This window comes from Corvus kubaryi, unplaced genomic scaffold (assembly GCF_017639235.1).
Source record: "Corvus kubaryi isolate FWS band 111438036 unplaced genomic scaffold, C.kubaryi_AGA036_p1.0 129, whole genome shotgun sequence".
In the NCBI taxonomy this organism is placed as follows: Eukaryota; Metazoa; Chordata; class Aves; order Passeriformes; family Corvidae; genus Corvus; species Corvus kubaryi.
Window position 1 is genome coordinate 428152 of NW_024580664.1, and position 12344 is coordinate 440495.

Below are 12344 nucleotides of genomic sequence, written 5' to 3' on the forward strand. Positions count from 1 at the left end.
CTCGGGGCACTGCGGGAAAAGGAGATCCCAGCAGCTCCCAAAGGGCTTGGATTTAAAGGGTCAAAGGGTTTTTTGCCCGTTAGCTTTAACTTTTGTAAGGTGTCTCAGAGACCAAAAAAACTCCACCCTCCCAGTCAGGGGAAAAAAATGAGTCGACAGTGGAGCAGTAATGAGACCCATGTGAAGTGTCGGGACTTAGTTTCACTACAGAGCAGGCAGCAGTTACCCACCTGTCCATCCCTCCCCACCCCTCCAGCTATTCAGTTCTATAGGAAACTTCTCTCTTGCTGCTGTTGTAATAGGTCTGAACTTCATCTGTCATGTCCAAATTCTGCTGTACCAGAATAAATTGTTGTGGCAGGTCATTGTAAGTCACAGTGCTGACTGCTTGTTAAAGCCAGCACTGCATTTCTCAGTTACTCCAGTCTTTATGAATTTTAGCAGCTTCTCTGCTCATTCCATCCTCAAAGCCAATACAAAGTTATAAAATGGAGAGACCAAATAGATGCAGACTGCATTCCTCATCTGTAATAGAAGATGTATATTTTGTTTTAATGCTACAATGTAACAAACTTGACCTGGAGCAAACCCACTAGTCACCAGTATAAAGGAACAAATTGTGTACCTACAATACATAAAAGTCAGGGTTATCTCCAAGATTCAGACAGATACTAATTAGACATCTGAACCCGAGTTAATCTTCACAGGCTCTCCTTATGGTCAGTTGACACAGAAAAAGTAGGTGCACAAGGTAGTTGATCTTATTTTAACATTTTGTTGTCTAGAATATGTCACACAATTGTTCTCTGGAGATGCATCTACTTTTCTGTGAAGGGAGGATGAAGATGAGATTCAGAGATCTATATTGGGGCCTTTTTTTTTTTTTTTTTTAATTTTGGAGCACACCTGTGTAAAATACTCCCCTTAAAATTCAGATAAAACCATTTTTAGTGTTTCTGCTAGCCTTCAATAGTATGTTGTCTGTATATAGATAGGAACTCTTGGTTTTCTGTATAGAGTAATTCGCACACATTTAATTTGTAAATGTACGTTGTGTGTGGGATTTTAATCTCACCTCCTTGTATTTAATCAACCCTCTAATGCTAAAAGATAATAAGCTCTTTGGAGAAAAAAGACAGTTATTTATGTATCTTTCTGGCACTTCTTTTAAAGGGAGCTTATGATTTCAACTGTTATCTTTAGGCACTTCTAGAAAAATGAACATGATAAATTATGATTTACTGGGAAATTTGCACAGAATTATCTGAAACTTTAAATACAATCGACACAGAATGTTAGTTCCACTGAGTATAACGACAGCTGTTGGAACACTGCAGAGCAGACAGTGGGACATACGTGGAAGCTGCATGAACTAAACAGCGTGTTTGCTCAGACATTTTGCAGACATCTCGTGGCTTCTGGAGAAGTAGAAGTTTATGGCCTGGCATGCCAGTTTATTAAGGGTCGTGATGCAGGTGAGATGTGATAATCAATGTATCACAAAGTTTTTCATCGTGTAGAGACAACACAAGATGTTGGAACAGCCAGTAGAACTAAGAAGCCTTGCCAACTGGTCTTTATGAAACATAAATACAGAAAACAGTTGCGCTTATATTCAGCTTTAGTGCTTGTCAAGATGAAAAACAGTTTCAGGTCAGAGGCAGTGTACCTTTTTAAATAAGACCAGTTTTGACTGCTACCAAAGTTTACAATTCCTCAGCAAAAGGATCTCCCTATCAGCAAAATATGAGAGAACAACAACAACAAAAAAAAGGTATCTGGAAGAGCTGGTTTTTAGCATCTCTTCTGCTAAAACTAATAAAATGTTAATCATGAAAGTAACAGAGAAAAATTAAATGAACAGTGAAAAACTACTGCACTAAGCCATTACCATGTAGAATAAAAATTAACCCAAGTAAAAGATTAAACTCTTGAAGCATGACCTTCCTATACAAACGTGGATTTCCTACTCACTAATGGTGACAAAACAACTTAATGGTTTCATGCAAAGATCAGTGTTTCTTAAACACTCCTAGTCATTAACACTAAGTTTTTTAAACGCTGCTGAAGTTTCTTGTCTTAAACACTGCTAGTTTCTCATTCAAATGTGTTTTATTTGTTTAAACAAATAATACACTAAGTACCATTTTTCTGAAGTCGGTGTCTGTAGGAATTACACTGCATCAGAGCTGGGCTGCAGGAGTGGTCCTCACCTTCACTTTAGTTAACACAAACTGATGATTTCTATTGAATAATAAATGCTAGGAAAAAAATTCCCTTGACCCTTAATTAGTTAACATTTGGTTGGTATAAGTAACATAAGGCTTCATATCCTTTTTAAAATTTATTTAAAATTTTTAATACTGACTGGCTTCAGTGTGGGTTCACTTGTAATTTTCCAAGAATAGATGTTTACAGAATTCCCTTTCCACCATGCCATTTTTCCTACGGTTAAAATCCTGGTATTAGTGATGGGGTAACAGAGTGGCAGTGAGTTCCACAAAATTTAGAACTGGATTAAGAAAAAAGGATTTCCTATCCAGAGTAGAAGCACAGTGCAAGTAAAATTCATGGGAAATTCACCATAAGCAGAGGTAAGAAAAACGACAGAAATTCCCTTTCTAGAGCATATATTTGTATTAAATTACTGAAAGAAATACGCTGTGTGTTGGCTGGATGGGGTTACAATTCATTGACTTTATATGGCCATATTTGTTGGAGAAAGATTTGAAGTGAGCCCGAAGAGGCCACTGGTAAGGCTGAAAGGTGACACAATGGCCTGTGAGAGAAGAGCAGCAGTGGTTAGTACCTACACAGTGCCTAGCCAGGCCTTGTCCAGTCCGTGGACAAAAGCTTGACTTGTTAGAACAGGGTAAGTGTTTTGTTTCAATATGACCAAGATTTTAACTCATGACTTTGTGGAAATGATGCAGGAAAAGACTTGTATTTCTTTAACGGTGATGCATTTATTCTGCAGTGAAAATACCTGTGTAACTCTGGCAGCTGAAACCAGGACCCTGGGCTGTGCCACACCCGAGGTGGCCCCGGCAGCAGAGAGATGCTCAGGATCCCTCTGGGCACGTCCTTACTGCAGCAGTCTGGGAGCAAGCTCAGGCCCCCACTGCTGCTCCCACACCTCCTCCTTGCCTCCCCCTGTTCCACAAGCCCTCGTTAAAGCAGTGGCTTCCCACTGCTGCAGGGACAGCCTGCACCAAGCACTGCTCCCAAGATCACATCTTGCTTGACTTCACACTACATGCTCCTCTAAATTGCCCAAGCTGACTGTGCCCCCAAACGTTACCCCATCCCAGAACATACAACACATACTTCACTTTGATGCTAGGAAAGCACCCTTCTCACAGGCTGCAGGACAGTTTCCCATCATTTCACAAACTCCAAACTGAAAGATAACATAGAAAAATCAGTATTGCATGTTCGGTTTAGAGGGGCACCAGAAAGAGTCCAAGGAGGACTGTGGGATGTGAATATGCAAGTCTGCTCTGGAGGGAACTAGCCCAGCTAGTGTGAATGTAAGCCATATATATTCCTCTTACATTCCCAGTATAAGTCCTTCTTGACATCAGGGACTTTTTTCAAAATTTAGAAATACAAGCTTGCCCTCTGAAATCAGGTAGTGTGAACCCACAGCATTTTTAGAGATTACCTGATCTTAGATTACCTTTGTCTGTTCAGAGTACCAAGTCTGAATGAGTCTGGCGCAGGCTTATACAGATACAAAAAAGCAGCAACTCACACACATAATTAGTCTTCTCTAAACAATCTGAGTCACCAAGATTCTCCAGTCCAGTTCAGAGATGCCTCAGTTGAGACTCCTGTAAAAATAAAAGTATTTTTCTTCTGAATAAACAAATATTCAGAGAAGAAAGTGCAGTTCTGTAAAACCAAACAAAATCTGGATTTAGGAGCAAGCATCTTCTTACACAGTCAATGTTGGAGTAAATGAACCATACCAAAGGTCACTAAATGTCATTGTTCTGTAATTTTCAGTCTTCAGAGGATCAAAGGAATCTAAAGAAATGGTTCAAGTTGAGACACTTGGCGAAATAATGAGGTGAAAGGCTTCCGAAGTTTTCTGGAGGGAAACCCACAGTAATTGGATATAATTCTAAAAATCTTCCTTTAGGCATTATTAAATAAAAATGTCTATCCTTTTTAGGGTTCATGAAATGTCAACAAAAGAAAATAGTGGTATAAACACCAAAGAGCTGTTTTTCAGTTTTTCTCAGGGCGTAAGGGGTTTGTTTATTCAAAGATCTGTGACACTGGCAAATACGCTGTTCCCCTTACATAGCTTGGCAGGTGTTGTTTTGGTTTTTTTTTTTTAATTTTTGGCTGTACTTGTATGACAAATTCATTTTGCTAGAAACACACTACCAGTTCAGCACAGATTTTTTTAACAATTAATCTCCTTACGTGCCATATTTTGTCCCCTTAGAGCAGCCCAAGGAACTGATCTTAAAATGCCCAAGGAGATTAAAAGATACACTTCAGTCAGTTGCGGAAGTGTAACTCAGAAGCATAACTGATGAGTCATTTGGGGAATTTCACTGTTGTTGCTGCGCCTTTTTGATCAGCCAGTCCAAAGGGATTTCATTAACATCTCACTAGTACCTCTGACTGAGTAGAACTTTTGAATAGATTGTGAAAGCCTCTAGAAATAATCTGCTTTTAAGTACTAAGTATATAAATGCAAATTGAGTGGAAACAGCTGTTATTTACATTCTGTGGACGCACGATTTCACTCCCTGATGGATAGGGGAAGAAAAAAGCCACTTAAAGATTGAAATGTCCTTAAAGAAACTGGAAAAATGGGGATCTAATAAAAATACATGCAATGAACCACATTGTTGGGTGGTATAAATTGGTAAAGCTTTCCAGGTTTGCCACCATAACATTATACAGCCCACCTGCTAGGAGGACTTGAAGAGCTCTATGTATTCCTTGGAGAAAGTGGGGGAAGGGGTTGAAGGAATGAATATGCTGAAACAAAAGCATACGAACAAATTCATGTTTCAGCCTTTTATGCAATGGCTAACTGAGAACCTGGCATTTTCAAAAATAGTCTCACAGAACAAAGCCCCCATTCACAGTAAGATTTTGCTATGGATTTACGTTAGTTTGAGATTATGTTCTGGAAAAATTATAAAAGCTCCTGAAAAATGTAAGCAGCAGTGACCAGGCCTGAAAGTAGAGGACTGTGCTGGAGGGAAAAGAAAGCACAGTGTGAAAGTTGCACCCTTCATGAACTCAAGCCTTTTACTAGCCTGGCAGAGGCTCTCCTGTGTGTCCTCCATTCACCTGGAGCAGGTCCCTGCTGTCACATGTTCCACTGGAAAGCTCATGCTCCCTCCTGCCATGCCTGCTTCTATCTGCAACATCACCAGCAACCACCTAGAGTTGAAAAAGTAATAGACTGTCCTCAGGAAAGGTAAGGCATGTTTAAAAATGTACACAAAACATGGCTGCTAATTTGGACCAAACCCACTCAGTCAAATCAGCAATGGGAACCTGGGACAGGGAAGCAAAGGTGGGATTGTTTGGCTGGCTTTTCCTTATAGAAGGAAAAGGAGCTGACATACCCAGCACAGCTAAAGCTCAAGCACCACAGAACGACTTGATTCTTAAGAGCCTAGGGAGTGATTTCCTCCAAGATTAGTTCTGTTTGACTTAGGATTGCTTTGTGCCTGCCAGCACACAAAACCTGTCATAACACAGGCGAAGGTAGGACAGAAATATCATTCTTGTTCCATTTTAGGTACACTCTTACCTGCTGTTCTGTCTTACGCAAAAGATACGTCTGATGGCTAAATGCATCCTTTTCTTCCTTACCAGAACAAAGGCTGATCTACAGCAGCAGGTTTTGCAGCTCCCTTCTGTCTAGCATCATGTGGCATGAAATGCTGGGGAAAAATTCTGCTGTGCCTCAGGCATCTTTCCAGATCGCATTTATTCACGGAGGGATAGTTTATCAGAGAAATGAGCTCTGAAGAGACTACTAAAATTAGTTTTAAGATTTTGAAATGCAGGGCAATGGCACTGAAAGTCAGAAAATATGTCTAGCCCAAACTCACACTTTATAAAAGGCTTTGCATATTTTGTAATGATTATGGATATTATTTCTCCTCCTCCATTCATTTATAAAGACAGAGGGATCATAACAAACTTAAGCAAATCTGAATTTGGTTACACAGAGCCATCTGTTAATTCTGGTATATGGCAGTAGAGGGCATCTAAGGACTTCAAGTCACATATGGTAAGGGATTAAAATCTGACGGCTGAAGGAGTTAGTACTCTCCCCCCAGCCCTTCACCCCACCCCAGGACAGAATTGCCACCTCATGAGCAAACAGCTCACGAGGCTGCTCCTGATCAATGGCAATTTTGAGCCACACTGAAACTGGTGTTCATCTTAAAACACCAGTCTGAAAGCTGAAGTTGTTTAGGAGGAGATGCAGGGATTAATTTCTCTTCCCTGCTGCAGGCAGAGCTCTGTCAGAGCCACAGGATGGTTTTGGGTACAGTACAGGGGGAGATACTGCTTCAAACAGTCTGTCCAATTTTATCTACTACTCTTCGAGCTTTAATTTCCACATACCTGGAAAAACTGCTTACAGGAGGAGCAAGCAATTCTGGAAATGGACAGGCTGTGCCAAGAAAGGGCGAGCTGTGGACCAGTGCTGTTTTCCTTAACCAGAAAGAGTAGCCCTGTGTCTGTTTCCTCTCTTGAGCCTAAAAAATGCCAGCCTGTCTGGCCTGCATTTCAGTTTACCTCCTCCCATTATGCCAGTCAGATACAGGATGATGCGCTGAGCTATCCTGACGAAAAGCAAGCACTAACCCTGGCAAACAGAGAGAAGGTAGTTGGCAGCTAGTGCTGTTTTCTTGTCATCTGTCCAGGTTTGTATGACATTCCATATCCAGCCTCTCTTTATACTGAAGCAGGGAAAGCAGCCATGCCTATCTTGAGCCAAAAGAAGCCAACACCTCAGAGGCAGGTTAAGTTCATTACCTGACACTAACACTTAATGCACTAATCTGAAAAATGTATTTGAGCATATTCGCATACAACAGGCAACATATTTTCAATTAGCTGTAAGAGGTTTAAAGTTATATAAATACATTAATAAACATTGATTATCCTGTTATTCAAACTCCAAATACAGCAATATATATACTCCAATACTCAAAATACAGCAACACATCAGGCCTTATGCTGAAGTCTATTATAGCCTTAGCCTGACATTTAAAAGTGGCTCATGCCCAGAAAAAGGTTCAACAACTCATTTAATGATTCACAGTACTCCTAAAATGATATTCATCTGTCTGCTCTCCATGGCAGCACTTTCAATCATAAACACTTAATTGCAGGAATTCATCCTCAAGGCCAAGTATCTCTGGGTGAATTAAACTATCCTTAATGTAAGAACTAGAACAGTGATTTAAAATTAATCTTTTTCTGATAGGAGGCCATTTAGTCAGATACTTATAACCCAGTTTCTACTTCATCTTCACTTTATTTTTCACTCAAAAATCTCCCCTTTAGAGATAGCCACTGCATCACCTGTTTTAGTTTTCCGTATTAGTTTCAAAACTGACTCTCTGCCAACAAAGGAACTTTAATTACTTATGGATTGGCAAAGCAAAGGAGAGCTGCCTTCATGCTGTCTGTCAGGAAAACTTTTTTCACAGACATTACTTTCTCTCTTTTACTTTGAGGCGCAGGACTTGCAACTGGCAGGAAAACATCTCAATCCTCCTCAAGCATAAGTCTTGTTTTTTCTGGCAGCATCTAGGATGAGAATGCAAGATTTCACAGTGCGTTCAGCTGTGCTATCTCTAGGATTTTTCTAAAACAAAGACAAGAGTGTATGATTCTCTAAAAATCCAGAACTTCAGAGAGCATGATTCTGAACATGTGTTTGTGTAGGTGTACGTGCATATATACACCTATATGCTCTTTCTCAGCCAAAAAACAAGGTAAATAAATATTACTGACACAGCATTTTATGCTATAATCTGAATATTAAAATCCATATCAAATATTATCCTAGTAGCTGTTTGAAAAGACTGTATCAGAAATGGTCCCTTCCAGCAGTCCTTTTTTCTACCATGTTCATGACAAGGAAGCATGATAGGGAAGAAAATGCTATCAAAGCATATATATTTACAACTTATTCTCCAGTAACTTTCAGCAATATTTAGCTAGTTTTAGTCAGAGTGAAACTGGATAATTCACAAAATAACATAGCATTAGACCAGAATTCTGCTGTTTATAAAGAATCCTAACATAGCATAAAATAAAAACTGCTGTGTAAATTATCTTTTTTTTTTATGCTTAGTACCCTATGTCACCACATTCCACTTTTCCTTTACTTATCTGTCCAAAGTATTTTATGTTATTTTGGTTTTACCTTTAATTGTAAATAGTAAATTGGAGAAACTAAGCAAGCACTACATTTAATTATTTTCACTGAAGATCCCAAGTGTGCCTAGGTAACCTTTTACTCAATGCAATTGAGGCCTTTACTTTTAAATAGTAGATAGCACAGGATGAGACGAGAGATGGACTTAAATTGGACTTAAATGCCACCTTTTTATAGTCAGTTTCATGCTTGTCAGTGATTATCTGTCTACCTGTCCATGGAACCAAAGGGAATGATCCTTCAACTGTCTCTGAAAGAAAATAACCTGGATATTATTTCAAAGTACTACTCTCTTGGTGCCATCTTTTGATGTTTGCTTTTAAATTACAAGAGCTGGTTTCCTTTTATAGCACCCCTGATTCACAGAGGTTATTCACTGAATTCTTTTATTATTCTCCTTTACCACATGTATATTGTCAAGAAAGGCAAAGCATTCACATATGAATAGATAAAAATGGCAGGAAATAAGGTGGCAGCTGGTAAAGAGTAAAACTGTTTGGTGTAAATCTTAATCTAATTCATCAAAACATTCTGTTCCTCAGGCAGCTGAAAAGAGCAGAGTGATCCCATACACTAAAATATTTGCCTTCTCTATGTTTTATTTATTATGTTGTAGGAACTCTTTGTGAAATAAGCAAACCTTTCTCCTAACTGCTAAGTGAGAAATCTTCTAAGAGTTCACACTGCAGACCTTGTTTGTCCTGTGCAGTTACAATTAACTCGTTTCAATTTGCTGGAGCTAAAGGCTCAATATTCTTATTTCTCTGCTCAAGAACCAGACTGTAATCCCAGGACAGGGAGAAACTGTACACTGTTATTTAGACTAGGTCAGGTAAACAGTTGTCAAAATATGGTCAAGAAGTAGAGGCATGTGATAAGCAATAGCTGTCCTTTTAACTGAAGGGGATTTTAACTGACCAAATGGTATGCCATGGATAATGGATATTCTGTGCTGCATCTTTGGGAAGTTAAGGATGCAGAGAGCAAGGAAAGGGCCCTTGTATTCTTCCAGGTAGCTAGGTAAATCTCTCTTAATAAATCAGTAAATCTTTTCAGTGAATCAGAGCAAATTTAGCAAAATCAGCTGGGTCAAAAAGACATTATCCCTCCTCTGCTCACATCATATTATATAAATAAATCAACATACTTGCTCTCCAGTAAACTTGGCATACTTTTCAGGAACAAAGTAAAAATCATTTCTAGTAACAGGCACTTCACAGGACTGTAAAAACGTTGTTGCCTCCTTCCTCGGTCATGAAAGGGATTTTTGCCTAAAGGAAAAAAAAAATAAATTCACTCATCCTTCCCTGTCTTAAGCATATACATTTGTAATCAAGTCAGAAACAATATATTCTGCTTGTGATTTTCAAGAACTCTTAATGTTCATACTTTCACTACTAATATAAAACTTGATTAAAATTATCTACTATATGGATGATATACAGTCAGAACCAAAGTGTTCACGAGTAATAGAAAGTATCGGGAAAAATAATTAGGGATATCTTAGGTTTGTGCCTTTCATCCCCAGTTGGGTGATATGCCTCTAAAACTGGCTCAGAAGCATTCCTATTTGTGTATGTACAGGCAATGTTTACCCTATAATTGCTACCCCAGAACATACAGATTAAAAATAAATAAAGCATTTGGTTTGAATTGTACATAAAATTTTTAAATCCCCACTTGTATATAGTTTTTGTATTAGTGACTGTTTAGAAGAATTACTGTTTGTTACATGGCAGATTAAAAAACCCTTAATTTGTTTACATGATGGAAGGCTAAGTTTTCTGAGTCTGCTCCTTCTTTTCTCTTTCTCCATTTCACATCTTTCTCCTACTCCATTCTGATTTTTATAAAGTAAAACCCTTAAGGCAGACCAAACCTGTATTAAATATCCCGGTGCCAAAGAAGCTAAAAAGTAGCTTTAAGTGTTTTCATGCACTACATATGGCCCATAGTCCCAAAAGTAATTTAATTTAGTCACCTTTTCTTACCCTTACAGCTATTTTTTTTTCTCCCCTGTGAGTGTATGGAAGACTCATGCAGACAGAGGAGAAAAACAGCAACTAACATAGTTGAAAGAAACAGTGAAATACAGCCATACTCCACCGAGGCTATAGCACTTTCAGATGTCTCAAGCCAGAGAATAAAGGTAACTGTGAACCAGAGTACTCTTATGAGGTGCCAATATTGTCATTTAAGGATTGATTTGCAGTTTTTAAGTTAGAATTTCATTACTCTTGTAAGTTTATCAGATATTCAATGCTATTTTTAAGAGACATTAAGTTCTCATGAAAAAATAACAGAACTCTGTTTAGGAAAGATCCTGCTGATATACTGCCTATTTAATTTTTATGCTACCTTTTTCATAACAATATTTGAAGTTTAAGTAACAAACATTTATTACATTCTTCTGTTCTTAGTTCTCATTCACCACATAAATCATGGTCTTCCTCTCTTCTGCCTTTATAGCAGCCAGCTGTGGTTTTAGAAACAAATTATTATGACTTCAAGTGACGAATAAACAGCAGAAGCAAAGGAACTCTTGAGATACTATCCACATAAAAATCCCATTAATAAAATAACGTAGGAAAAGAGAACTACAGCGAAGCTATAAAAAAGCAACTTTGCATCTAGACAAGATGTATTCCTTTTCTCCAAGATGCATTAGTGAACTTTAAAGTAATAGCCCTAATTTGAACACTATGATATCAGAACATTTTTTGAGCAAAAGCTCTGTGCCTACATATACAGAATTATTGTAGTAATAAACATAGATTTGTATTAATTTTTTATTGTTCTTCTGAACATAGTGAAGTCAGTGCCATTCTGAAAAAGTAATAGAGGTTTTTTACAAGATCTCACGTCATAGGTAGCTGAACTGTCAACTAAATTTAAAGGGGCACAAACCTATTCTCTCCCCTCTTCACATCTGTCCAACGAAAAAACTTAGTGGGGATTCCATAATCAACACTGGAGTCTGGATCTGAGGCTGCCTGAACTTCACAGACAAAAACAGGAACAAGAATGACCTTCAAGACCTAAATTGCTTTAAACCATTTCTGAGAATGCTTAAGAAAGCCTGTGTTTGTTCCTCAGACCTCATTTTAAATCTGTGCTGCTGCCAGTGATTAAAACCACCTTTTTTCATAAACTGAATAAATTAAATTCAAAAGCACCCAGGCATTACAAACAGATGAAATCATACTGACCAATATTTCACTTAACAAAGCAGATTTTTTTTCTCAGATGAACCTACTTAATTACTGAATACAGAACTTAATTTTTAAGATATTAATTCTCTTATCCCCTGATGCTTAAGAATTATAAACAATAACTGTTTCAAAATCCTTCAGGAACAGTCCTTATTTTTTTTTTTTTCAAAGAAACGTTGCATTTCAGACGTTACTGGGGAGTGCGACCCAATGCAGAGTCTCAATGTGGGAGCTTTCTCTGTGTAAGGGAGCTGCTCCGCTCCCTCAGCCAGAGTCTCCAGCCTAATACATATTCATTTACCTCTCTGATAACAAAGGCTCCCTCCCCCCTCCCGCTCCGATTTTTAAATATATTATCTTGTATTAATTTATACGTTTGGGTTTCTTTCCTGAAATCTTTAAAAAGACGCCTCTTAATCCTTCTCCCGTCAATTCTCCCTCCCAGATACCCCCGTGCAATTTGTAGGGAGCCCTGACCTGCAGCCAAGGGCTGGGGTGAGACTATTACGGCTACTTTTGCTTTGTTTCCCCTCTTTTCTTCTTTTTTTTTTGTGTGTGTGTGTGTCTATTTCTAAAGTCGGCTCGGGGCCGCCGGGGCAGCGGCAGAAGGTGGCTGGTTACCGAGCAGCGCCCACGGCGCAATCAACCATCTTTACGCCAAGAAACAGCTTCGTAGTTATTAAAAAAAA

The 12344-nt window shown here is 38.6% G+C and overlaps 1 protein-coding gene across 1 annotated transcript in view; it reads right to left on the reverse strand.

The window, feature by feature from the left end:
• Positions 1–865: 865 nt before the first annotated feature.
• The window catches only part of LOC121663290 (collagen alpha-2(I) chain-like), a 14072-nt gene continuing 2593 nt past the window's right edge, over positions 866–12344 (reverse strand). The window contains exons 3-4 of the mRNA XM_042025377.1: positions 5320–5412; positions 866–3833 (exon numbers count right to left, since the gene is read on the reverse strand). Coding sequence (XP_041881311.1) covers positions 3810–3833; positions 5320–5412 — 117 coding nt within the window. The 3' untranslated portion in view covers positions 866–3809. The remainder of the gene's footprint in view (positions 3834–5319; positions 5413–12344) is intronic.